This window comes from Aspergillus fumigatus, chromosome 6 (genome assembly GCF_000002655.1).
Source record: "Aspergillus fumigatus Af293 chromosome 6, whole genome shotgun sequence".
NCBI classification, from domain to species: domain Eukaryota; kingdom Fungi; phylum Ascomycota; class Eurotiomycetes; order Eurotiales; family Aspergillaceae; genus Aspergillus; species Aspergillus fumigatus.
In genome coordinates, this window is record NC_007199.1 from 1,822,620 (window position 1) to 1,848,967 (window position 26,348).

The 26,348-nt window shown below is 50.5% G+C and overlaps 8 protein-coding genes across 8 annotated transcripts; 4 read left to right on the forward strand and 4 right to left on the reverse strand.

Moving 5' to 3' along the window:
• The first annotated feature begins 30 nt into the window (after positions 1-30).
• creD (arrestin family protein) lies at positions 31-8,946 on the forward strand. The gene is made up of 8 exons (XM_077805023.1): positions 31-244; positions 349-457; positions 531-4,935; positions 5,165-5,775; positions 5,833-5,976; positions 6,043-6,361; positions 6,415-6,843; positions 6,897-8,946. Exons 4-8 carry the CDS (start codon positions 5,717-5,719, stop codon positions 7,749-7,751), a joined length of 1,806 nt encoding a protein of 601 aa, XP_077661156.1. The 5' UTR covers positions 31-244; positions 349-457; positions 531-4,935; positions 5,165-5,716; the 3' UTR covers positions 7,752-8,946.
• A 437-nt stretch (positions 8,947-9,383) lies between these two features.
• Positions 9,384-11,170, forward strand: AFUA_6G07910 (PH domain protein; the record flags this gene model as incomplete). Its single annotated transcript, XM_745589.1, has 4 exons — positions 9,384-9,515; positions 9,573-9,698; positions 9,757-9,849; positions 9,905-11,170. The coding sequence occupies 4 exons, from the start codon at positions 9,384-9,386 to the stop codon at positions 11,168-11,170; spliced, it is 1,617 nt and encodes a 538-aa protein (XP_750682.1).
• Positions 11,171-11,316: 146 nt separating this feature from the next.
• On the reverse strand, positions 11,317-12,266 carry AFUA_6G07920 (GNAT family N-acetyltransferase; the record flags this gene model as incomplete). Its single annotated transcript, XM_745590.1, has 2 exons — positions 11,317-11,630; positions 11,753-12,266. 2 exons carry the CDS (start codon positions 12,264-12,266, stop codon positions 11,317-11,319), a joined length of 828 nt encoding a protein of 275 aa, XP_750683.1.
• Positions 12,267-12,673: 407 nt separating this feature from the next.
• Positions 12,674-15,173, reverse strand: AFUA_6G07930 (uncharacterized protein; the record flags this gene model as incomplete). The annotated part of the gene is made up of 3 exons (XM_745591.1): positions 12,674-13,346; positions 13,407-13,782; positions 15,002-15,173. 3 exons carry the CDS (start codon positions 15,171-15,173, stop codon positions 12,674-12,676), a joined length of 1,221 nt encoding a protein of 406 aa, XP_750684.1.
• Positions 15,174-15,319: 146 nt separating this feature from the next.
• Positions 15,320-16,478, forward strand: AFUA_6G07940 (lactoylglutathione lyase GLO1; the record flags this gene model as incomplete). The annotated part of the gene is made up of 4 exons (XM_745592.1): positions 15,320-15,353; positions 15,429-15,464; positions 15,532-16,242; positions 16,303-16,478. 4 exons carry the CDS (start codon positions 15,320-15,322, stop codon positions 16,476-16,478), a joined length of 957 nt encoding a protein of 318 aa, XP_750685.1.
• Positions 16,479-16,837: 359 nt separating this feature from the next.
• Positions 16,838-20,402, forward strand: AFUA_6G07950 (transcription factor domain-containing protein; the record flags this gene model as incomplete). The annotated part of the gene is made up of 7 exons (XM_745593.2): positions 16,838-17,209; positions 17,263-18,527; positions 18,576-18,784; positions 18,833-18,965; positions 19,022-19,246; positions 19,297-19,452; positions 19,538-20,402. Exons 2-7 carry the CDS (start codon positions 17,632-17,634, stop codon positions 20,400-20,402), a joined length of 2,484 nt encoding a protein of 827 aa, XP_750686.1. The 5' UTR covers positions 16,838-17,209; positions 17,263-17,631.
• Positions 20,403-20,834: 432 nt separating this feature from the next.
• Positions 20,835-22,474, reverse strand: AFUA_6G07960 (uncharacterized protein; the record flags this gene model as incomplete). Its single annotated transcript, XM_745594.2, has 2 exons — positions 22,225-22,474; positions 20,835-22,164 (listed from the first exon to the last, which is right to left on the reverse strand). Exons 1-2 carry the CDS (start codon positions 22,410-22,412, stop codon positions 20,835-20,837), a joined length of 1,518 nt encoding a protein of 505 aa, XP_750687.1. The 5' UTR covers positions 22,413-22,474.
• Positions 22,475-22,756: 282 nt separating this feature from the next.
• On the reverse strand, positions 22,757-25,789 carry AFUA_6G07970 (uncharacterized protein; the record flags this gene model as incomplete). The annotated part of the gene is made up of 7 exons (XM_077805024.1): positions 25,117-25,789; positions 24,872-25,058; positions 24,552-24,816; positions 24,242-24,502; positions 24,091-24,196; positions 23,844-24,035; positions 22,757-23,794 (listed from the first exon to the last, which is right to left on the reverse strand). The coding sequence occupies exons 1-7, from the start codon at positions 25,546-25,548 to the stop codon at positions 22,757-22,759; spliced, it is 2,481 nt and encodes an 826-aa protein (XP_077661157.1). The 5' UTR covers positions 25,549-25,789.
• Positions 25,790-26,348: the final 559 nt, after the last annotated feature.

A 26,348-nucleotide genomic window follows, 5' to 3' on the forward strand; every position in this document is an offset into this window, starting at 1 on the left:
ATCACGTGACCATGACCTCCGGATCTCCACGTCATTGCCATGGGGTTGCCGCTGGCGAAATTCTGCTACTCATACCAACTTCTCTTGCTATATCATTTCTCAAACGCATCATACGCCGGCCTGGTTACACTGAACTCAGCACCCCCGCTTAGTAGACCGGCAGCCATTCAATTTTCTACGTCAGAGGAACAACAAGCGTCCATCACCCCACCGACAAAATGGGAGACGCCTACGAACGTGAACAGTACGTGCCGTTTTCCCTATGCTTGCTCATCGCCCTTTATCAAGTTGCAGAGCGTCTTACTTGCATGTGAAAGTGCGAATCAGCTAACAAATTGGCTCCTGTAGACAAAACAATGCCCTCCTCAACTCGCTATCCAGCAAAGTCTCGGCCCTGAAGTCCGTCACCATCGATATCTACGATAATGCCCGGGACCACGAAACGCTGGATCACTCTGTTCGTTTTGACCTGCTCTAACTCCGTGTAATTGATATTTGGATGAATGAATGGTTACTGACGGCGCCAACAGAGCCAGGTCTTCTCCTCCCTATCGACGAACCTCAAAGGCAGCGCGAGTCGCTTGACCCGCATGGCGAAACAGGGGGATACGGTTGCGATTATGAAAGTCGCAGGGATTGTGATTGGCGCGGGGATTGTGCTGTGGTTATTGCTGGGGTGGATTTTTTGATCGGTGTCACGACGAGTACAGTGTCAGGGGTGCCTTGGTCTTGCGGGTTCAAGATTGATTGGCATTAATGGCGTGGTATTTTTACATGCTGCTTGGTGGATTGTTGCATTTTAGCGTATTTCTGGGAAGGGTTGTGTATATGGGCTGTGTTTGTGTATGACTCTGTGTATATGGGTTGCTGTGCTTGATGTTTCAGCGTTCATCACTGTACCTGTTGATTAGGGGCTGTTTATATCTGCAGACCTTATAATTTTTACACCGTGGCTTGCTGGTCAAGCAATTGTCAATAATGACTTTGACATGCTGTATCTTCGTGCCAGATAGAAGAGCTCTCGTGAGTCGGTGCACATCTGGACCATAGAGATGTGTTATCATGCGGATCATATCCTTTGTTTGATAACCTTTGCTAGCCGACCCTACCAGAGACTCAAAGGCTCTCAGTTGATAACGGCACTCATCTATGCGAATGAACTATTCCCGACTTGGTTCATTGCATATGCGTACGCAAGAGAGATACATATCTACCATGTGCCGTTGGTAGCAAGCCTGCAACAAGTCTGACGTCGCGCACGGATATCTCAACCAGACTGGTATCTTTATACCAATTTCCACCTCGGGATTGTAGAGACCGAAGTATCAGAGTGGTCGCAAAAGTTAAGATGAGATCGACAGAAACCAAATCTCGCACGGTAAGCAACGCATGCCTATGGCCCAGTCATCTACGGATATGGAATCAGCCTTGCGCTGGGTTCTGCAGTTTGTACTCGCTCCTGGCTGCTGATAGGTAATCATCTCAGTTCCTCTTGTATCATGTAGACATGCACATGCAGGGGTTCGGGCATACCCCTTGAGGAAGGGGCACTATGTACGGAGTCAGATAAGATGATTTTGCGTGATTACTTTTTGCATAGTCAGGGCGCAAGTCGCCCACGAAGTACCCTGAGAGTAGCCAATTTTGACTGGCGAGAAAAATTTTCCGATAAAGAAAGTTGAAACTGGCAGAGTGCAGATACGGTCTGGCCATGTGCATCTTGAAAACCATGCCATTGGTTCGCACGTCAAATTTTGTTGTCTGATACCTATTGATAGGCGAGAAGAGAAAAAAAGGCCGCAAAAATCATTATCCCTCTTTAGCCGCCGGTGTATTCTAGATGGATTTGGTGGGTACCTGTTGATATCAGGCAGGAATGCTGGCACGGGCAGGCTGGATACCCGTCCTTAGTCTCCCGTTGGATCAAGTTCCCATTCCCTGTGGATCCGACGGCAAAGTCCGCTGTTTCGAAAGGTTGATGGATGATAGGCGAAATATGGCGAGCTACAGAGTACTAGATAGCAAACTCTCTTAGTGCAGTATGACTTACAAGGGTAATGCGGGAAGGATGAGCTCTGCCTTAGCCTCCTAGGTATTCTAGTTGAGTCAGAAGAGTGAATGTCGATCGAGTCCGTGCTCTCGTTCTGGATCCAAAAGACTGTGCCAGGAGGGGCATTCTTGGGCAACGATAAGTGTCCTGAGGAAGACCCGCTACTACTAGAAACGGGTTTTACTTTTTCTCGGGAAAATAACAGGGATGCGTTGTCAGTGGAGTGTGATGATTCTGGTCTCGGAGTCTCGAACTTATCATGAAAATCTTATACTCTATTGGCGAACAACATGATATCGAGTCGAGTTCCTTGATTTTCGTTTTAGCCGGGTTGGATTCGGCATGCCGAGTGCCATGGGCTTGACCCATGATGCCTATCTCTCGGTGTACCGTGCTCCGTAGCTTGTAATATGATCATCATCCAGCCAGAGGGAAAATTTTAGATGATCTCGTCTTTGATACACCAATGAGGATACACTGTATCCTTTGAGGTCCCTCGCATCCATCCTGCATCGCTTGACGTGATAGCACGTACAGAGTAGAGATGTCATGGAGGGTGGACGGTTCTACTGATACAAAGCTATCGAAAAGCTCTGGCGGCTTGAAAACCAAGGAAGGGCATTGCTACCCGACTACATTCGTCTGTCCATAGGTTTGAGGTTTGGTGGCCTGAATTAGTCGAGGACCCTCCCGGTAGATCTCTGTACAGGCTCACCGAATGGTGCCCTGAAAAGGAGCTCGTCCTGAGGTAGGAGATTTACTCCGAGTAGACTCAACTCTTAGGTCTCGAACATGAAAGCTTTTCCTGGCAGCTAGACTAGAGTACTAGACTATTCTAGATAGCGTGATAGATACGGAGTAGACAGACACCAAATTTCTTTTGTGAAAAGGTTGAGGACCCGCGGATAGGTGGGTCTGGACATTTAGCATGCAAGAAGGACAAAGAAAATAAACCGGCTGATAACGTCAAACCATGGGATAACTAATTGAGGTCATTGCTTACGTCAAGGCTCAAGACTGATATTTTCGGCACATCGAAGAAGTTCTAGGTGCTGACTGGGTTTTTCTTTGTTACTGGCCAGCGTCATTGTTACGGAGTGCAGTTTTATCACCGACGGGGGTCCCTGTATTTCGAGAGGTAAGACTAAAAGATATCGAATTTGGACGGAAACTCCGACTGTGGGTTTGCCTATTTGGGTCAATGGCGATCATGACGGGCTGTCCTGGCCCGAGTCAGGGATGGATCCCGACCTTTGATTGCCGTGGATACTGGATGGGAAGAGCTACTAATGATAGATGGATACAATCGGAGAATGTGTGATTTTCCCCGATCACATGTCATTGTGTCAAATTGTCATGAACTGGTCCATGTTTACGCAAAGCTGAATTAAAGGAGCTTACTGGCAGCCTGGCACTCTTTTGATGTCACTATAATTTCATGTGATAGCGACGAGCCAGGAACGCTGTAGCTGGCTTCGTGGCTGTTGCAGACGAGAGAGTGTTGGTCCAGATGTATGCAGCATTTATGCAGGTGCCTGGGGGCTCAAGCACATGCAGGCCATAGTCCACATCCAACATCATATGGCTGAAGTCATGCCATCGATGACGATCTATTACTAGGTTTCTACCGAACGCAAGGAAACTACCTAATTTACGATATCCCTGAAGAAAGCTTAATAGCTTGGCAATATTCGATACGAAGGACCATACGGAGTAGAAAATGACATCATTGTAGAGCGACTACTATCGTACTGTTGTCTCGCCATTTGTATATTCGGAATTCCAAATATCGTTCGATGCCGGTGTTTTTGATGCTGATATGAGAATTTAAAACTGCAGTAGGGGAACCTTTGTTAGCCTACTGACTCACAAAGTGGAAGATGATCCTTGGTGGAGCCTACCTCGGAAGCTAATGGCAAATGTGTGATATACGCAGTCTCGCTCCACTTGCTCTGATTTGGGCTGGCTTGCGAAGCTCATAGTTTGAGCTGTTGCTCTGGGTTGGTATTGCCATCTTACTTATAAACATATATCGTGCTGTTGAGTCTATACTTGACAGCTGCAGAATGCTACAAGGCAATAGACCTGTGATACCCCGCTCCGAACTGCGTGGAAGATCATTTACCCTACATTCGACATGAGCAGCACATAGGACAGTACAAATAAAACGTCATATCATCGGGATACGAAATATAAGAGTTGAAATCATGAAACTTAGGACAGTTGCAGAAATAGAGATGCGGTGTAACCTGCAGCCTGTGGGTGCTGGGAGGGATCATGCCAGCCCATTAGCACATGTTGACAGACAAGACAGGATGAGCAATAGCAGTGATCATTGCTCGAATCACAGGTAGTCGTATAAAATCTTGAGGCTATCATGCGCAAGGTCGATCCCGAGGTTATATATCTCGACATTTGTATTTCAATTGTGTGCCTGGAGAGGACGAGGATAATAACCACCAGAAGGGAATTCTAGAAAAACATCAGACGCCAATCAATCACTGCATATGCCACCTATCAAGCTCCATCTTGTGATTATGCCACCCGATAACCGGACCACCCGAGTAGCCTAAGCCCTTTGGAGGTAAACCCGGCGATCCCTGGCGTTATTCTTCACTATCATCAGGACCAGGGCCTCTGGCACTAAGTACACTAGATAATTGAAAGTATTATCATTTTTTAAATAAAATTAAGAATTAAAATGATAATAGTATATTATTCTTGCGCAATCATCTGTCTTCCGGCTCATCCATTCGATATAATAAATACAAATAGATTCCCATCTTCTCTCTCCTGCCTTCCTATTACTCTACTTTTTCCTTCTTGATTCCAGCAACTTTACCGAGCACCATCACCCTTTGATTCTTGATTCTGTGATGAATCTGGTATGTTTCTGACGTAATATATCCCATCTTACAGGGTTTCCTTACTACCTTCTCATCAACATTGAATGTCTCAGTAGCTTCATTGTTTTCTTCTGATTCTATTGTTATTGTCAGCTGATCCTACAATTCTCTCGCACTTTTCAACCTGTCTGGATGAATTCTCATCCTCCTTCGTCTCCTTTAAACATTTAACCCTGTCACTTAAGGATTCATTCATTAACCATTGCAGCTCTTATCGCATCTAGGTCTCATTTCATCTCTCTTGACGCATCGATCAATAGCTCTAGTGTTCGTCATCAGATTAGTCAGACCAGCCGCGTTGAACCATCGCATCATCTCAGGTTCCCCTACAAATAGATACTTTACAAAGGGTAAAGGGCCCGCTTCGCCACTCTTCCCATTCGATTTTCCCGGTCCCAAAGGAGAAACTCCTAAAAGTTCTCTATCGCCCAGACGGTGACGGAAACGGCTGTTCACTGCCCCCACTTCGCCCACCAAGCAATATTCCCTAGGTGGAACCCGTTTGTCGCCCGGCAAAATCATCTGGTCAGTGACAAGTCGATCATTGGCAGATTCTATCTCTTGCACAATATTTCGGGCTTATCTCCGTGTCATATTTCTTTCCCCTCTATATTTTCCCTTTTACCTCCCTTCTTTGGACTACGGTTCTACAGTAACTGCGAGTGTTTTTTTTCAACGCCGCATATCGCGCCTAGCGATTTACTACATTTTCGTCCGATCTTCTGGCAGCTGCATATTCGCAGCCGTTAGTTGCATCGTTATGGCTCTCAGCTTCTTCGGTGGAGGAGGTGCAAGTCATTTAAAATACTTTGATATCCGGTAAGTCTTCGCAGGTCTCATACCTCATTAGCACAGTTGGCTCACTTTTTGCAATAGTCTAGATGAGGATTATATTGTATTTAGGGGAGGAGAGCAAGAGGCAGCCAGTGCGCAATTGAGTGGAAAGCTTCTCCTCTGTTTGTCGGAGCCGCTGTCCGTTAAGCATGTCAGACTGAACCTCACTGGTATCTCTAGAGTATGGTATGTTGCCACTTGCTGTGCTTTCCTTCCACGCGACAAGCAAATGCTGACGAACATGCTTTGCAGTTGGCACCTCCCATCAAGCTCGGCCACCGGTGGCAGGAAATCGTGGAGGGAAAAAGTGTTCTATGAAAAGTCCTGGACATTCAGAGACGCGGGCAAAAGCAAGACGGAGATACTCGCTGCGGGCAACTATGAGTTCCCATTCCATGTGATTCTCGAAGGCTCCATGCCAGAGAGTGTTGAGGGTCTCAGCGACACCTACGTGACCTACAGATTCAAAGCGGAAATCGGACGCAAGTATGCCAAGGACATCGTTGTCAGGAAACCACTGCGTATTATCCGTACACTGGACTCCAGTGCACTTGAACTCTCTCATGCTATGGTAGGTGGACACTTGTATTGAATCGCAGGTTACAACTGCTAATGCTCGTGCAGTCTGTGGAGAACATTTGGCCCAACAAAATCGAGTATTCGATCAGCACTCCAACCAAGGCCGTGATTTTCGGGACCAGCATCCGAGTGGACTTCAAACTGATTCCCCTCCTCAAAGGACTCAAGATCGGACAAATCGTCTCGCAGCTAATCGAAAGTCATGACCTTACCCTTAATCCTGAAGACCCCGACTCTGTCCGCAACACATACAAAAACACCAGGACAATTGTCAATGATGAACATGAGTTGGATGAGGAAGGCAATCTCGAGATCATCGACGAAGCAGCCGAGGGATACCAATTTTCTCGCTTCCTTGACCTACCAAAGACGTTAACACGCTGTCTGCAAGATACCGACACACGAGGTATCAAAATCAGACACAAATTGAAGTTCCGTGTTCAATTACTGAATCCAGACGGTCACATTAGCGAGGTATGTACTCCACCTCTCAGGAATGTGTAATCAAGGGATGCTGACATTCACAGCTACGGGCTACCCTCCCCGTTTCCATCTTCATCTCGCCAAACCTGGCAATTGACGACAACAACAACCTTGTCGACCAGACACCACAGTCCGCTCAACGGGCAGTCAACGACCTCGCACAACAGGCGCCCCCCTTGTACGGCGAGCATCAGTTCGATCAATTATATAGCGAGGTGGACCCTAGTGGCTACCGCACACCGGGCCCGGGCAGCGGACCGGGGACTCCGTTTGGTACTCTCAGCCGGAATTTGTCTGCTGAGAATCTTGCATCGATGAACGCCTTGACCAACACCGATATCTCTGCTTCTGCCTTGCATAGTCGACTGTCCAACTTGCATGCTAGCAGGTTCAGCAACCCATCGCCATCTGATGCTGACGGCCATACCGACGCCGAATACCGTCGTCTGGGAGTCTCCACCGACTCCTTTGGCCCCTCTTCTGGTTCCAATTCGCAAAGTCCGGCGAGTCCCGAACTTTCCCGCAGACCTTCGGATGAGGGCTACCATGACCATGATTACATTCCGTCTGGAATGGCCACACCGTTCCACCCACAGTTCGCTGAAGTTGAAAGCCTCAGTCGCGTCCCAAGCTATTCGACTGCGGTCAGATCTAGTGTGGGACCATGCGACAGTGAACTGCCAGATTATCAGGCTGTTGTTGCCGAGGATACCGCCATGCCTACACTCCAGTCCCCTCAACAAGCCCACATTCGGAGCGTTGGCCGTGGAGTCTCGACGGGACACACCGGCATCGATGTACATCACTTGCGTTCCGGCTTCTTCAACTCTCGGACGTCAGCTCATCATGACGACGACGATCGCAGACTGCGTCTTGTACAAGCCCGCGCTCGGGTGTAAACCACAACTCATGCCAGCTCAACCTCCTTCATCCATGGAGATAATCTCCCATCACGACACAAAAATTCACGACACATAAAAAAACGAAACGGCTCACTCTATATGGCTCATCATCTCTATGGGATATGAGAATAACGTTGGCGCTGGACGCCGAAAAAGCATGGCATATGACATACTTGAAGCTACTTAATTGAGGACAGGCGCCTCAATGATTTTTCTCGTGCATCATCATGTACGCATTTCACACCATGTCACCTCTTTTTTCTTATCACAAATTCTAGACCTGGTGGGAGTTTTCTCTTTCAATTTACACGAGGCGTTCTTTGGTCAAAGGTATCATAGAAGGATCGGGTATCAACCAAGGACTGGACCTATGGTTTATTTCAGTATTGAGATATTATGAAGGAGCTGGTCGCACATAGTCAGCATGAATCATGTACATCACTTATATTATGTACATCTGTTAATACAACTGGCATTTACATGTGAAGGATCTTAGCATTTCTTGATCTCCAATATAAGAATTGGACATTTCTGAGCAACAGGTAATCTCCAAAATATGCACTACCGAAACGTGAGAGTTACAAGCCACAGACTCATGCTCATCTGGTTCCTTGGAGATCAGTTGAAGAAACAGTTGATAGGGTCGATGACTTAAGTGGCTCAGGTAATTCCCGAATTGAATACAAATTGTGGCAGTGCTGTACGTGATAAGTGTCTGAGCTTTACCACTTTCGGGTTGCACCAAGGGATCGATGGAGGATTCGGGGGTTTGTGTGAGCCAATACCACGGGCGATGTGAGCGTTGGTGTTACTTTACTATTTATGCCAATTTCGAGGACCATCCAATTGCGGCATGCGCTTGAGTTGTGCGCAGATCGGGGGTGTTCTACTACTTCAGTCGTGTTCTCAAGTATAACGACTCCGTAATTGTTTAGTGCTTGGTAGGCAAGGAGAGCTTCAAGATGCGGCGAAGGGCTCGGTTCCCAGATAGAAAAAGTTTAATGAACCCGTGTGAACGAGTTCTGCAGTCAGACAGACTAAAACTAGTGTCTTGTCTGAGATCTCAAATGTTCGGCTTGAATTGAGATTTGAGGTTAGCAAATGACCAACTGAGGGGTTCCACAACGCAAATCAAGGAGCTTGTGACCTCATCGCTCTCAATCCGGTACATAGCTCCCTTTTAAATACTGACATTCCCAACTGCTTATTTTCAATCCATCAACCAAGAGAATACTTATAGCGTTCTTTCGCTTATGCTCTCCAGCAGACGAGAATTTTCGATCTTTCCTTTTTGTACTTGGTAAGTGTCCATCTAGCAATTTGGTCTACGGAGTACGTAGCTGTCTAGCATCTGGCTATTGACCGCTCTGACCCACCCCCTCCGCTTTGATGATTGACCCCTCCAACTAACGACCTATCTATACTTACGTATTCGCAATCACAGTAGACTACGGGGCAGTAGCGTACTCCAGCAATAGCTGAGCCTAGTGCAAGCCAGCGCTTCCGGCTCCCACAATCTTCCACAGTTGCATCCGTCCTCCCTTCCTTCTCTTGTATTGAGGAATCAAGTCATTCGACTTCTGTTTGTTTTTTTCTACTTCATATTTAGCGCTTTTTAATTCAGTTAGGATGTCGGCCGCCACCAGTCCTGTGGAGCAGAAACTCCCTCACCGTTCGTCGACGATGCGGAGCTCCATCGGTCCGGACCGTCGGGCGTCACTGAGCGACGACGAGGCCGTCCCGGGTTCAGATACCAACGAGGTATGTCTCCAGTCGGCCGCTGCCGGGGAAAAAAACTGACTATGCTGTACTGAGCAGACTACGGGCCTTCTCCTTGAGCGTCTCCGTGCTTGGAAACACATGTGCGGCTATTTGGAGGATTATGTGGAAGTCACAGCCAAAGTGCAGAAGTCGCAAGCGAAGGACTATGAGAAAGTTTTGAAGGTATGGAGGCTCTTTTGTCTGAGATGGTTTCGAAAGGGTGCTGATACTGCCAGGGTAGACTGTCAGCGATCCCCTTCGGGAGGGGCACCATTTCTCTCAGAGTGCAGGTGGAGTTTCGGCATGGTTTGAAAATATTCGGAGCAATACTCAGGTATTGTTTCCTGGCATGCGTTCCTGGGGTTCGCAGCTACTGATGGATTACGTAGGGCATCGTGAATGGGTACCTTGACACGGAAAAGAACTTGAAAGGATCCGTGCTGCCGACTCTTGAGCGTCTCCACAAGGAGATCAAGAACAAGTCCAAGGAACTGCAGAGCGGCGCAAGTAAGAGCGCCAAGGCCGTTGAAAAAGCACGAGGCGTGACGCAGAAACATATCGAGCTTCTGGCTCAACAGGTTGCGGCGTTTGACTCAACTGCGGGCAACAAATTCGATCACGCCCACGACCCATACATCTTGCGCCGCGGAGTCAATCACCGCCTGAACAAGCAAGTCATTGAGGAGAACAACAACCGTCAGGACATCATTGCCGTGCAGAACAACTTTCAGCAGTTCGAGGCGCATGTTCTGCAAACCATCCAGGCCGCCATGGAGCAGTTCAACGTCTTCATAGGCGGCCAACTCGACCGGCAGCGGGGCATGTACAGCGACATGTTGGCCGCTGCTCAGCGCATTCCTCCAGACTATGAATGGGTTAATTTCATTACACGCAACGCCAACGTTTTGGTGGACCCCGACTCACCGCCGCGATCGCTGTCCAACATCTCCTTCCCGAACCAGGATCACCGCGCCACCGTCCCGCTCATCGAGGGCAGTCTGGAGCGCAAGTCCCGGGCCATGCTGAAAGGATACAGTACAAGCTACTACGTGGTCACGCCCGCGCGGTACCTGCATGAGTTCAAGGACAATGACGACTTCCGCCAGGATCCGTCTCCCGAGCTGTCCCTTTACCTACCCGACTGTGTGGTTGGCGGCGTCGACGGCAACAAGTTCACCATCAAAGGCAAGGATGTTTCCGGCGGCAAGGTCGGCAACGCCTTCCACACTACCAGCGAGTTCAACTTCAAAGCGCATACCCCGAGTGACGCGGAGAAATGGTGGAACGTCATCCGCGACACAGCCAAGAGCGCCCCCGCCCACTCGCCAGTGTCTCCCACCAGCCCTGTAGCAACTGGGGGTGCTGTCGCTGCTACCACTGAGAGTGGTGGTGCTGCTTTGGCTCCGCCACCTACTACTGCTACTGCCGATGTTGCCGCAGTCGAGGCAAAGCCTCCGGCCTACAAAGAGCAGGAAGGCGTTGCGCCAGTCGCGCAGGAGAAGACCACTGCCGGTGAAGCAGCCACTCCCACCACTCCAGCAGCCGAGACTGGGCTCAACCGCTCGACCAGCGCGGCGACGGGCCACTACCACATGGGACCTGGTGGGTCAGCCGTTGCGCCTGACGCACCTGCTTCCGGTGTCGAGAAGTCGTGAACATGCCATGCTGAGGCTTCTGGTTTGCTTTTCTTCGTCTATCGTATAGTATAACATCGATCATGCCTATTGGATGACAATATGTACTTAATCAGTATACCTCGAGATGCCGTACCATGTATGCAGTGTATCCAGTGCGATCACCGTCATGAATCCGTAGCCCGGCTATCAAGCAATTCCTCCTCACTCGCAGACTCCGACTTATTTCCTGCCTCCCAAACCAACACAACAATCGACTTCACCCCTCCGCCCCGATTCAGCGGCACAACCGCCCAATCCTCCAACTCAAACTCCAACCGGAACCCATTCTTCTCAAACACCCGCATACTAGCCCTATTATCCGCATACGCCGACGCCTTGATCACCCGCGCATTCATCCGCGGCACCGCCCATTCCTCAATCACAGCTTTGATCACAGCTGTCATGATGCCTTTGCCGTGGTATGTCGGCGAGAGATAATCTAGGTCAGTCAGTACCCACCTTCGTCGCCCTCATCTTCATCTAAAACATACACACACACGTACACACACAGATAAATGTATATGGCCAAGGCGGAAGGAAAGAACGGGAAGGGACTCTTACCACCAAACCCCCAAACAATCTCCGGACTACCAACCCCCAATGCTTCATTTCTGCGCACGGCCTCCTCGCGCTCTGCCGTGCCCTTTTTGAATTCGTAGAAGGCGTACCGGACTAGTCCTACGTTGCCGATGTAGATGTCGCTGCTACCGTCGTTGGTGACCTCGCGGATGCAGGTGAATGGCAGCCCGTCGACGAAGCGGTTGTTTTGCGCTGCCTGTAGGAGGGCGGTGGCTTGTTCGTGCGAGGCCTGTAACCATTCGGTGGCGTGTTCGGGGAGGTATGGGACCGGGGTGGATTCGAGGTACGGGAAGATCTGGGGGTTGTTGAGGAGGGAGAGGAGGGCGGAGGAGTCGTGGGTGTTCGGGGCCCGCGCCGGGGTGATGATGATGGATGAATGGGGGGCGGGGAGGGGAATGTAGGGTTCGTTTGTTATGGGGTTGATTAGGATGGGCATGATGACTGGAGAATTAGGGCTCTGATTGATGTGAGTGTACTTTGGGTATACGCAGGACATGTGGCTATATATGTTCTGGTGTGAGTCATGATATAGGATACTACATAGCGGCTTGGCTGTGGATATTGACTCAGACAGAGAAACAATGATACTATACACAAATCCAAGGACGAAGTCTTCCATCTCGTATTGGCCCTGGAGTTGAGGTTAGCCTCCCCGGCGGACCCATCCATATTTCTTGGCTGTGGATATTTCGACTCCAAGGTCTGCACAAGAGGACAAAGCGCAAGATGGAAAACTGATGCGTTATGTGTACACAGTGCTGCGGCTCCAGGAAAAAACAAAAACGGAATCGGGTTCTCAAATGCGACCAAGATGGATATCTCTCACAAATGACCGGAACGCTCAGAAATGAATATAGAACAGACGAAATCGTACAGACTCATGATAGGAATAAAAAGAGAAAACTAAAAATCGTCGGGGCTCTCAAGGTCGGCCAACTTCTGACTGAGAAACCTTCCCAGAGCGGCAGCCTTTGACTCGAGCGCTAAGAGCGTCGACGGCGATGCAGACAGATTCAAGCTGGCTAGGCGAGCGAGGTTGCTGTTCCGGTCAATCTCGTACTGCGTCTCTAGATCAGCGTCTGCCTGTACGTCAGCTTTGCTCTCGTTGCGAGAGATGCTTGTTGGGGTCGAGGTCGTGGTGGATGGCGCTTGGTTGGTGTGTGTACTGTTGGTGGTGGGCCGGTGTGCATTCGACTCCGTTGCCGACGTCGCCTCTGTCCCCGATTTCGCGAAGCCGTTTTGATGAACTGGCGTTCCGTCAGCAGAATCGGCCTCGTCGGTGTCAGATTTCGACGGCCCCACAGCGGCCAGCAGGACTTTGTCCGCTATCCTGGTCACGACGGCCACCGAGTCGTCAAGCTCAAAGACAATCGAGCCTACGTCACCTAGCGACACCGATTGTGCCGTGACATATGACGACGGGTGACTGGCTGGGTTCACGCCTGTAAGATTCCCGCTCGAGGCGTTCTTTGCGTAGCACGTATAGGCAGCTCCGTACGTCGCACTCAAGTTGCGCAACTGCCGAGACGAAAGTGACGAAGCATAGGCGAAGATGGCGCCGTTTGTGGCAAACACCCTATGAGTCGGAAAATGTCAGCATTATTGCGCCGGTAATCAAGGAATGACATCAGCATACATGATCGTAGTGATCTCCGGAGGTGAGAGGTTGTCCTCTAGCAAATCGCTGAGGGCCTCTGCATCGAGCATTCGAATGTCCGGAAGTCCCGGAATCATTGTGTTGTCGTAGTCGTGCTCAGAGTCAGTTCCGTCCGCAATGTCGTCTTCGGACCTGTCGTTTTCAATAACCCAATTCGGAGGCGGAGACCAGGAACAGTCCTCGGGGGAAAAGAAGCAGTTGTCCGAGTAGTCTTCGTCGTCGTGATCGTACTCGATAGGTTCATCTGAGCACTCAAGGAGATTCTGTGCGTGCTGAACGTGGCTTTGTGCCCAAGGTGGCAGATGTGGAACCTCGAAGACTCCGGCAGCTTTCCGATTCAAATGAGCAGAGCGAACTGGATATTTAAATTCAGCCATCTTTCCTCTAACAGAGATGGGTTCGAGATAGAGTGTGCGAATGAGCAGGCCAGGGAACAGAAAAGTACAAGAATGAATGACACAAGTGGTGACAGTCACACAAGGCAGCAATACAGCACAACGTCAGCAGAGAAGTACTGAGTCAAGGCGTTTCCTGGTTCAAGAAGAGCAGTAGACGATCTTCAGAAGCACAGGTAAAATCCAAACAAGAGGGGAAACGGTCCTTTTTGTATTCAACTTTCAAGGGAAAAGGAACCACGAAGTTCTGATCTGGTGGTCCCATTCAAAATCCAGAACAAACAGCCCAGAGCCATCAGGGAGATAGTGCTCTCACGGGTCACAACGTCGCTGGAGGAAGGTGGGGATTGATGGCCTGTGGGGGAAATAAGAACGTAGGCAAGAATGTGAGATGCCATGTTTATTTTTTCTTTTTTTTTTTTTTAAATAGCCGCAGTAAGGCGCCAGAAATGAAGAGAGGCTCCGAAAAGGGGAAAGGGAAGATACCAACAGAAAAAAGCAAAAAAGGCGGAAATAATTTGGGGAATGGTTGGCTGAGCTGTTGGTGATGCTGAGCCTGAGCAGGAGAGAGGCACAGAGGAGAGTGAGACAGGGTGAATGGTATGGGAATTCCACGGACCTTAGTAGATCTATGCAACGACCAGCGTTGACAAGTCAATGAAGGGAGATTCTGATGATACGAGGCTGCAGGATTGCAGATTATTATTAGTTATCAAACAACAGTAAACAGAAGAAGCAGAGCGGATGAACGATGAGAGAGGGCCGAGACGCTGGGGGAATTGATTTGGTGGAGGACAGCGGAGAGCGGAGAAGATCAGCCGATCTGGATGCCTGGTTTATCAGGCAGTAACTTCCTTGTTGACTGAACCGAACAGACCATATCCTCTAAAGATAGACATTCGGCATTAAAAGAGTTTACAGGCGGATATATACTTACTTGATGATAATAGGGCGAGTATCTTGTATGATTACCCAATGCTAAACGCTTGTTACCATTCTAGACCGTTGTGTTCTGTGACGTATGCAGCAAAGAAGATGGGCATATTGCCACGGAATCTACACAAGAGCTTCAATGCCTCACTTGCATACCTTTTAGTCCCAGAAGAAGAAGAAGACGTCGTATCTATTGATTGAAGAGCCCCGATTGAAGCCGATTAGATGAGCTGGGAGAATGATTACCGATCTGATTCCAATCTTGGGAGTATCCCACCATAGCGTCATAGGTGACCCCACCTTTTATTTGCTCTTTTTTCTCCTCACGCCGCTCACTAGTTGATAATAAGACGCTCACCACTTTACCCCTCCGCTGCTTTCTTTTGTTCCATGTTCGCTTGCCGCTTTCTTCCTGCATCTCGTCCTTCTGTCAAGGTCCCCAATCTACGAAACTTCATCCTATCAGGTATGCGTCTCTCATAATCAAGCCGTTCTCTACCCCACCTAACAGCAATCATTTGCTAATGAGCCGTTGCAGGAACCTCTACTAGATTGTTGGCAACCATGGCGACAGACACCATCAAGTATAAGCTTAATCGTTAGTACCTTCCCCTGTGATTGGACCTGGAGTGACAGGATATACCTAATATTCGGAATCTAACGTAGCTTGCAGACACTATGATCCGGGTCAAAGACCCTAAGAGATCAGGTGGGTAACCCGAATAACTATGCAGTCATTGGCTTGGGCGCTGATTGCCTGCTTTATCTTTTCTCAGTGGAGTTCTACAAGTTCCTTGGGCTCAATCAGATCCAGCAGCTCGACTTTCCTGAGAACAAGTTCTCCCTCTACTTCCTCGCCTACAATGGCCCCCAGTCGCTGCAGGGCGACCGTCACTGGACGGACCGCAATGCAGTGCTGGAACTCACGCACAACTATGGCACGGAGAATGACCCCAATTACACTGTTGCCAATGGGAATACGGAGCCCCATCGCGGTTTCGGGCACATTGCCATCTCGGTCGACAACATCGAAGCGGCCTGCAAGAGACTCGAAGACGCTGGGTATCAATTCCAGAAAAAGCTCACCGAGGGTCGCATGAAGCACATTGCGTTTGTAAAGGATCCCGATGGATACTGGGTTGAGATCATCCGCCGCCACGACCAGGATGTGGGGACTGCGACGGATCCAGGCACCTACCGACTGAACCACACCATGTTACGGGTCAAGTCCGCTGAGACCAGTCTCAAGTTCTACCAGGAGGTTATGGGCATGACCCTTGTTCGCACTATCGAGAACAAGGATGCTGCCTTCAACCTCTACTTCCTGGGATACCCTGCGTCTAACCCCACTGCCCAGGAAGGTGCGAAGAATCCTGTGGCTGAATGGGAGGGGCTGCTCGAGCTTACCTGGAACTACGGTACGGAGAAGCAAGAAGGCAAGGTGTACCATGATGGTAATTCGGAGCCTCAAGGGTTCGGTCATATTTGTAAGCCACCCCGTCATCTTTTGCACCGGTCGAACTGCGCTGACATTGATGTGCCTGCAGGTGTCTCTGTTGACGATCTCAATGCTGCCTGCGATCGGTTCGAGTCGCTCAACGTGAACTGGAAGAAGCGTCTGACAGACGGGCGGATGAAGAATGTGGCTTTCATTCTTGACCCGGATGGCTATTGGATCGAGGTGATCCAGAACGAGGCGTTGAAACGTACCAGCAATTGGTAAATATTGCCCTGTCAGTATCATTTGTATGTCAGTCAGGCCAGTGGGGAGGGTGTAAATAGTTCAGTCATTCCAGCATTATTAGTCAAGCATTCGCGTAATAGTTTACTGCTTCGTCCATTATTGTGGTCCTGTGGTCCTTCCCTTGCGTGGTCAAGTGACTCGATCCCCTCTCTAGTCAGTATTCAGTAGTTGTAGAATCAGCCCCATAGGTGTACAGAAGCCTTCCGCCTTCGCCTTGCCTCTTGCCAGTTGCATCACTACCGAAAAATCTAAAAGCCTCATACAACTGTGTTACAACAGTTACTGCGTCTATCGCGGCGAGTCTCATAGGCTGGGCTCTCCTCACGCCTGGTGGATCCTCCCATCCCCGCTCCACTGAAAATTGTTGCGATTCTGGACGTTCCCCAGAACGGAGTCACTCTTAGTTCTTTCGCCCAACCACATCCAAGTTCCCCTCTCAGAAAAGCATGTTCTGCAACCATTCCTTCCCGATAACTCTTGATCTGAGCATGTCGTTAGTCCATCAAGCTACTGTGGAGGTCGAATCCATGACTGGGAGTTGAGAGTCCATTCCTTGTTGTTATTGGTGTTCCGACTGCCTTTTCCCCTGTGACTGAGCGCACAGTGTTGCCGCAATGGTGACCATGCAGTCTCAGTCCGAGAAGCCTAAGAAGGCTCCGCGTAAGCATGTCACCACGGCTTGCGTCCCGTGTAGAGAAAGTAAAATCAGGGTCAGTTTGTTGCTTTTTCCTTCTCGGCCCTTAGTCGTACTGACTACTTCCAGTGTGACGGTACTACTCCCCATTGTCACAATTGCGAGAGAAAAGGGAAGGATTGCAGGTACCAGCATGGCGATGACAAACGGAAGTAGGTGTCGTCTCGCTCCATCTTTCCAAGCATTTTGGCTGGTTTTCGTGATATGCACCTTGTGCTTCTCGTCACGGGCACCCCTTGATAGAGACGAGCGACAAGCGAATTCTCGATTTTGGCCCCGGCTGCGAAAGGCTCACTGCAGAGTTTTTTTTGAAGAAGACCCAATGGAAACTGACCGTCCTGAACCAGAGTCTCGCTTCGTGCTGCTACGGAGCTCTTTTCCGCCAGAATTGACCAGCTTTGTCAGTTCATCTATGACCATGGGCTAGAGCCACCCCCTATGAAACCAGAAGACGAGGCGGGTATGAACCGGGTTCTGGATACACTTCAGATTCCTCGCGCAGTTTTGAAGAAGAGCAGTCCTGAGAAGGTTGATGCACCAAATGAGCAGACCAGACCGGTGGCTCGGCAATCTCCCGAGCGAAACTCGCCTGATGTTCCATCTCTAGAAGGGCGTGAGGGGCGGTCCGTAAAGGACAGTGCCCTTGGAGCGGCTCACAGTCTCATTCCTTCGCCCCAACAGATTTCATCGGCTGAGAGAAGCCAAGATCCAGTCAACTTCTTCGGCGTAAATCCGGGCCCGTCCACCAACTATCCTTCCACGCACTGGGGCTTTACCCTTCCAACAGCAGAGAGCCTAGGGTCCATCTACGCTAACCTGGACGGTGCGTCCAATTACCAGAACGAGGGCAGCATCAGCAGTCCCGACAGCTTGCACTTACCTCCAGACTTTACTCAACAGCCGGGTGCCATGTTGGGCCAGGCCCAGAATGACACTGATGATGATTCGGCAAGTGGCGAAGAGGACGAGGCTGAAAACGATGTCATTGAACAGCTATCCCATCGCATTGGGACCTTGAAGATTGCCGGAGATGGCCACCTGCGGTTTTACGGAGCCACGTCGAATCTCAACCTGGTTGACGTCTCGGCGGCCCAGCAACGCCAGCGACCTGATGCTCGTACTGTCCGCCATGATGGACAGGACATCCTGAATCATCTGCGAGTCGGACAGCCTGTGGATCAGGCTCTCGAGGATCATCTTATCGAGCTTTATTTTACCTGGCAGAATCCTAGCACCTATGTTGTGGACAAAGACATGTTTATGACGGCGAGGTCGAGGTGGAGGAATGACCTTGAGGACACGCCGTTTTATTCAGAAGTTTTAACGAATGCCATGTATGTTCTTGCCATCATGGCCGTTACATCTCACTAACAAAATCATAGGTGTGCCGTTGGCAGTGCGTTCGAAGCACGGTACCACCCTACTTTTATCACGTTTCCCAAGTCGCTTTCCGAATTTTTCGCGGATCGAGCCAAGGCTCTTCTGGAAATCGAACTAGATACTCCATGTGTTGCCACAGTGCAGGCGCTGGTCATTTTGAGCTGTCATGAGGGGGCATCAAATCGTGATGCACGTGGTTGGCTTTATAGTGGTATGTGGGGAACCAAGCAAATGGACGGCCGGAGCTGATTATCTCCAGGAATGTCAATGCGACTTGCATTTGATCTTGGGTTACATCTTGACATGACTCCGTACGTGGAAAAAGGCGACATTAGCGCGTTCGAAGCCGATGTGCGTCGCATAGCGTTCTGGGGAAGCTATACCGCGGACCAGTAAGTTGCAAGCTGGTTGCTCTGCCGCCGCCATCCATGACTGACCATGATCCCAGTTTCTGGGGCTTTTACCTAGGGCGGCCTTTCCGCACTAATGCCGGAGACATTACTGTCCCCAAGCCCGCGTCGGACCTGGGAACAGCAAAGGAGAGCATATGGTATCCGTACGGCCTAGATACGAAATCGGTGGTGCTGCAGCATGGGTTGAGGAATCCAAATGAGCTGATCAGCAGACAATTCGCGGTGCTGTGGGAGATCATTCTACCCATCGGCCATATTCTGTAAGTTTTCCAGCAATGGTGATAAACTTCCGCCACTGACATCTCTCTAGGTACGGTTGCTCCGATATTTCTCGACATGATCTCCAGAGGCTGTGCTATAACGTTACTGAAGATCTTTTCGCGTGGAAGGAAAACCTGCCTTCCAATCTGAAGATTGACCTTGACGATGAGACTACGCCGAGATTGCCCCATCTCTTGATGTTGCAGTACGTTTCCCTTTTTGGACAACCACGGAATGAAGCTTATCGTCCGCAGCATGCAATACCATCAGATAGTCATCTTCACTCACAGACCATGGGTCTCGAAAAACTATATCCAACCACGCAGCCCGCGCCAGGGTCCTGGCTACCACCATGCGCGCCGAATGTGCATCGAGTCATCGACAGCCATCGCGCGAATCCTCCACATATACGAAAAGCATTATACCTTCCGCCGGATGAACAATCAGGTTGTCGCGATCATCTTCAGCGCCGCTCTGATGCTTCTCTACATGACCATCTCGAACACATTCTCATCCAGCAAGAATAGCAGCGAAAATACCAACAGCAACGCGGAGATGGTGGCGTTCCTGAACCTCTGCTTCCGCGCTCTGGACGAACTGGGACAGTCCTTCGAGAACGCTAAACGAACCCGCGACTTTCTCGTCAGCCTACAACGCAGGTGGCAGGCCCACCTGCGTCGGTCTGGGTCCGGCAAAAAGCGCCAAGTCAGCAAATTACTCCCGCAGCAATCTGCCGGATCGGGACCCCGACCCTCCACCGAGTCCGATCCCTCGAGAAAAAAATCCCGGATATCCGCGCCGCGGAACCATAAGCAATCCTCCTATCCCTTCCCGCCAGCACCTTCATCAAGCATGCCTTCTACCCACAATCTCTCTCAGCTGCGGCCCCACTCCAACTCACAGTCTCAACACCCCCCACACCAGTCCCTAAGCCAATCCCAATCCCAGCGTTTCGGCGCCTGCCAACCGGGCGACCCAGACTGGATCCGGGACTCGGACTTCCAACTCCTCGCCGAGAACCTAGGGGATGGCCGACTGGCGCAGATGGGGACGGGCAATCAGTTCGAAGGGGAGAATGTCTTGCCCAGTCTATCTGATATCGAGCCGTGGTGGGACTCGCCCAATGGACATACTTTCGGGGGTTCTTCATTATAGACATATAACTTGGAATTTTGCATAATGGAATCTAATGGGTATACTCTTTATTCAGGTGCTGCTGTTGTTTTAGTACGTGGTCTCAAGGAGACAATCATAGATATTTACACAAGATCGGTCTGTATGTATCCTCACTATAGAGAAACATCCGGCAAAAATTGCTCTCTCTCTCTCTCTCTATATATATATGATGCAGTTGCGCGGAGCTTGAACCGCGGATCCGGTGATACCAATTAAGCGATTTACCAATTGAAAGCAGGCTTGTTCGACTTCTCAATCAGCCACCGCATCTACTTCCTGCTGACGGGCGAGAACGAATGGTTCAGCCTTCGATGGATATACTCAGAATATTCATCACTCATTCAGGACCCAGCATAGTATGCCCATCACACAGTCATAATCTTCACTGGACAGGAATATGCATATGATAGCTCAACTATTTGTATCCGAATCTTTTGAAAGCAACGTCTCACCCAGCCATCTTCCCGCGGCTTCCTCGCCAGTGCCAGGAGGCACCTGCGCAAGCGTGGCCCTGGCCTCTCCGTAACCCTTTTCCCGACCCCAGAAACACGCCCTGCGCATGACATCGACCATCTCATCCGCCTGTTGCGCGAGGACTGAGCGCCGCGGAGTCTTTCTCGAGTGTCGGGTGGGCTGCCGTTTCCCATCTCCGTCTGACGCAGGGACAGGGTCAGGCTGTTCGTTTTCGCTCTCGTGGGTGTGGACAAAGAGACAGACATTCGGGAGGGCCATTTCGAGCCGTTTGATCCCTTGATTGTAAATGTGGTAGCGAGGGGAGACGCTGGAACCATAGTCTAGACCGTACGGGGGCCAGCGCGAGAGGGCTTTGCGGCGGCGGATGGCGCGGCCCTGGATGCCGAAGCTGGCATCGACGGGGATAACCCTGTGCTTTGTGTCTGAGTCTTGATCGGAGGGTGAATCTGTCTCCGAGTCGTAGATGTCACCCTGCTGGTGGATTGCTTGGTATTGTGTATCGGGATGCCAGACACCAATCGGTCGTCTGTCTGGCTTACTGGGCACAAGCACAGGAACGGGATAGTCTGGTCCAGTCCGGTACTTCGGAAACGTCCTCGGGGCATCCTTTCCCGCCGACCGCAGAAACAAAACAGGCGAGGCAAAAGCATCAAAGTAGCGCTCCGGCGAGGCAAAGAATTTCTCCCGCGCTTCAAGAAGCGGGACAAGATCCGGCGCAGCGGGAACTCGACTTCCTGTACCCCGCGTTCTCTTGCTGGCGGTGTGTCCCTCGTGAGCTGGTTGCTCTTCCAAAAGACAGTGTTCGTCGAGCCCGGCCCAATCGCAGATAGGTTCTAGGGCCGCAACTGCGTGAATAAATTGCGCTTCGGTGAGAGCTAGCATGAGCGCTAACGAGCCCCCAATGTGTGTGCCGATCACGCCTAGGCGCGTGGGTTGGATGTTCTGCCGGACCCAATCGAACCCGGCCAGGGTATCGTGAACGGGTGTAGGGTACCGATAGAAGACTTGCTTCTTGGCCGTAGAGAGACGCCTTTCCTCTTGATCTTCCGATAGGGCCGACTCCGATGCGAGGTCTGTCCATGGGGTTTTCCCTAGACGGTAATTGATAGTTACGACTGTCGAGGAGGTGACAGACGCCAGCATTTCTGAATAAGGACCACTTGGGCTTCCGCCATGTTCTGCCTCTCGCTGAAACAACGGGCCCGGAGGTAGTTGGATGATCACCTTTTGTTTGCCATGGGCAGGCGCTATAGAGGAATAGGTTACACTGTCATAAACATTCATGTCAATATAATTTTTATGAAGCTTTCTAGAGAGGTCCGCTTACCTCAAAGATACATATCCATTGTTTCCAACTGGAACTTGGAACGACTGATTGAGGTAAGTCGGTTGTGCAGACCGCGAAGTTGAGTGGTAGCGGAGGTTCGCTCGAACATATAAGCGGGACGCCGAATGGAGACGGAAGAATCTGACTGCTATGAACCTGTCGAGAAAGTCAATTGCAAGCCGGCGCATTGCGCCATGTTGTTTCTGCGAGGATAGACAGATGCGGGGGGATGGGAAATTGGGCAGTGTCGATTGTTGACATGTGAGAAGTCTTGGCACGTTTGTCCTATATCAGATCGGCTATAATTATAGATTTATAGAATATTCGCATAGTTTTAGCAAGTTTTCATTTCCAGGCTTCGATCTATTCATCCGCTAAAGAGTTTGGCGTTATGATTCACCTGCTATGCATTATCAAAAAGACGCTTGTACAGGGATGAGTGAGGCAGGATATGAGGGTTATACAATCTAATAACAGCTGCTTTCAGAATGAACGGAGCGATACCGCAACTTTTGAATTCTGGTCTTCAATTTCAATGATTGTGGAGCATCCGACTGAACTTGCCCTTTGGTAGAGTCGCGCTGGCGGCCGGATCGTCCATGTCAAGAGCTGCTTCGACGTCGTCCTCGGGCACCGGGCGAACAACCGCGAGAGATAGCTGCTGATCTTTCGAATACACCCGCAATCCCACCACGCAGACTGCATTCCATGGATCGATGCTAGCTCCAGGGCAGCAAGTAGATGCGGCAGGCGGGGCCTTTGTCTCCTCATGCTCTTCAGGGGGCATGTCGAGGTCCGAGTCAAACTCGAAACCCTCCAACAGCTCTTGTTCGCTGTAGTATACCGATTGGGTCATAGAGACGGCGGTATCCAGACTTGAACGGAGAGTCTCTCTACTTCGTTGCTTCACGTGGTTCGAATGGTGCTCCCCGGGGAGATTGATCGTGGGGACGCTGCTGTTGGGCACAGGCATCGTATCGAAACCATTGGTAGAGGCGCCTGCCAAATCTGCGGGAGATTGCACAGGACCATCGGGAAAGATCTGCTCAGCGGCCTGCTTGTCAGGCTGCTTGTGGTTGAGGCTGCCGTTGCTCATTGCGACACGTCTCGCTGCGGCCCGCTCTTTCCGTGCAGCCATCTTGCGTTCGCGAATCCACTCCTTTTGAAGCCTCCTCTTGGTTTCTTCGCGCAGCTTTCGTCTCTCAAGTTTTCTGCGACGCAGCTCACGTTCCTCCCGTGCTTGCTTCTCCTGCTCGGTCTCTACGACCAGACCCTTGGCGTGCGCGAGATCATACGAGAGGCCAATCTGAACGAGCTTCTCCCGCTTAATTGGTGCCAGGCGGCTCACGACCTCTTCTGTGGACTCCACGTTGTCTCTTCTGTAGGCAGTGACTTTCACGAGTACATGATATCGACCAGGGTCGAGATTGACTTCGGCGCTCACTGATCGGTTGATAAGGTAGTTGCTATGGCTGCGGACGATGTATTCTTCCTCTCCATCCTTCTGCACTCTGAATTTCAGCTCAAAGTCATATTCACCGTCCAGGCCCCTGAAATACCGCGTGTCCAACTGTTCACTGTCAGCAGGTGTAAGCTTCTCTAAACAAAAGGAGAGTCACCTGAGAGAGGACGATGACGACAGGGCCAGCAGCTGTCACGTCCATCCTAAATTTCGTGCTGTGATAGTCCGCTGACCATGGCACATTGAGAGTGGTCCATTGCTGGGTGACTGTCCACTCAGGGCCGAAGAGACGGGTGCGATCAAGATGCTGATACTTTTTGAGGAGATCCTCGTAGGAAATCCAAAAGAACTAGTCCCCTTGTCAGCTGACAGTTCTAACAACCCAGGGTCGGAGATGCACGTACACCATCATTTCCAAACTTGTGATCCAATTTCTGCATCCACTCTGGTGTCCATTGCTCTGACCCGTCACTCCATGCACCATTCCATTCCTTCTTACCCCACGGGTTCCTATCCGGGTAAGCATATGCGTAAGGATGTTGAGATTTGTCTCACCTCAATCGCAGCAGTCGGCGACCATCAATCTCCTTCGCATCCATGATCGAGTATGAATGATTTTCGGAAATTCCCCTTCTATCTCTTGGCGGCCCTTGGTATTTGGGATCCAACCAGTTGGAGAACAGTCCAGTGCCGCAGCCGAACAGGAATTCATCATTCACTTTCATAAGCTCTTCCTTCCAGAATCGATCCTTGTCCAGGATGTTGCTGGTCAGGATATCCGACGTGACACCTCCTGTCAGGTCCTCGAGAGCCTCCCTAAAGCATGTCAGTGAGGGCACCAAAGTGCGAGCGCAGTGTATCCCACCCTACAAACCCACCCTCGATTGCGGAAAAATCACCATGTGCCTTGGCATATGCTTTCTCCAGCAAAGGCAGCCATGTCTCGTTTGGGTCCACACACTGGGCAAAGTAGAGTGCCCGTGAGCCTGTCTGCCAGACTTTGCGATACTCCTCTTCGGTGTCATTGCGGTTGATGTCGTCCCAAATGGGTCTCTCGTCAACGGACTCGTCGTAGTCGGCTGCCCGGAGATACAGCTTGTCGTCCACAATACACTTTTGCCATTCGCCATCTGTCGAACCATGTCAGAGTTTGCTCACTGTTCGAATGATGGCGTGGCTACCCACCTCTGTAGAAGACGAAGCCGTAAACTCCGACATTCTCATCACGCGCAACACAGATCTTTTCTATCAGGCCCTGTTTGTTGCCCATCGTGCAGAGAGCAGCCATAAACCAACAATCGCCATCGCGGCCTTGGCGCACATCCGACGCAGTTGGTCCATTGACGAAGAACTGTGGTTTCTCGAAAATTTCCTGACCAAGTAGATTAGCGCTGTCTGCAACAGGCCAACTGCTAACCAGAGAAACACACTGTGACTCTTTTCACCCCCTTCGGGCGCATTTCATGATTCTTCTGATCGAGCGAATCCAAGCAATCCCTCCGTCCAGATTTGAGGTCCACCTCGATATCAAAGTGTGGATCGGTGTATTTTTGATTCACCCGCCGACACTCTTTCACGATGCGCTCGACAGCTCGTTCGCACTCCTGTTTGGCTTGCTCGTAGGACTTCCCCGCATTCTGACCTTTGATCGTGCCCCTCCGTATACTCGCCGCTTTGGAGCGCGCATACGGATTGTCAGGCAGAACAGTGTAGACCTTACCGGGGCACTTGGTACTGAACTGATTCCAGAATTCCCTCATGATCTCCTGGGGGTTCTGCTGCACTCTTCGCGCTCGACTATCCGAGCGCGTTGAGAGAGGCGGGGTGTAATCCATGTCGATATAGTCTTCACCAGTTTCCATGATGCTTGAATCGGCTTTGAAGGTCCAGGCAATCCGGCAGACTTGTCAGTGATAGAAGGTGAGCACTGTATTCCTAGTAAAATCTTGAGAAGGGCAGAATAGGGCCTTGATATAGATTTCCAGAACCAACCTCTGGCTGTAAGCAGTCTAGTAGTGCTCAGCCGTGCTGAACCGCAACACCGTCACCACACTTCAAAAAACAAAATCAGTGAGTCCTTTGAAGCGTTACACCCATCTCGTGTCCAGCCTGAGGCTGAGCCAAAGTGACGAGCCATAACGGAGTCAACTGTTTGGCCCCATGCATCAACGACGCTGGGATAAGGGAAAGGGACCAATCAACGAATAAGAACTCTCAAGATAGAGAGCGGGGGTTTGCAGGAAATGCAGCCCTGGGGCGCCAGTGTCAGCATTCCGGCCATTCTGGATTGCGCGTTTCACGCCATTGACACATGGCTGCCAGGTTGTCGCACGCCTATGCAGATTCGAATGCGCTTGGGCTGAGTCGGGCCAATCATGGGAAAAGGGGGGCCTTTTTGTCTATTGATGGCCCCTGAGCTGAAAACATGCTTACAGATAGCAGCTGAAGCAACGGGAAATATAGCTTTAAATAGTTATGCGTACACCCGTTGCAGACTTGTAAGAATGTATTTGGTATAACCATCAGATTGTGACCAGGGGATGTTGCTCCACCGCATGCAGTCAGCGTTTAGAAGAAGTACGGTGTGCCTGAGGCTGTGCCTCTAGCTGCGTCGTCCAGAAACCTGTAGTTGACAAGGCTGATCGAAGTGAATGGTCTCAGT

Bases quoted from the DNA above. Each gene is read 5' to 3' on its own strand.
- creD (XM_077805023.1), top strand. From the start codon at position 5,717: ATGGCTCTCAGCTTCTTCGGTGGAGGAGGTGCAAGTCATTTAAAATAC. The intron at 6,362-6,414 runs GTAGGTGGACAC...ATGCTCGTGCAG, and splicing joins TTGAACTCTCTCATGCTATG to TCTGTGGAGAACATTTGGCC. The intron at 6,844-6,896 runs GTATGTACTCCA...TGACATTCACAG, and splicing joins CAGACGGTCACATTAGCGAG to CTACGGGCTACCCTCCCCGT.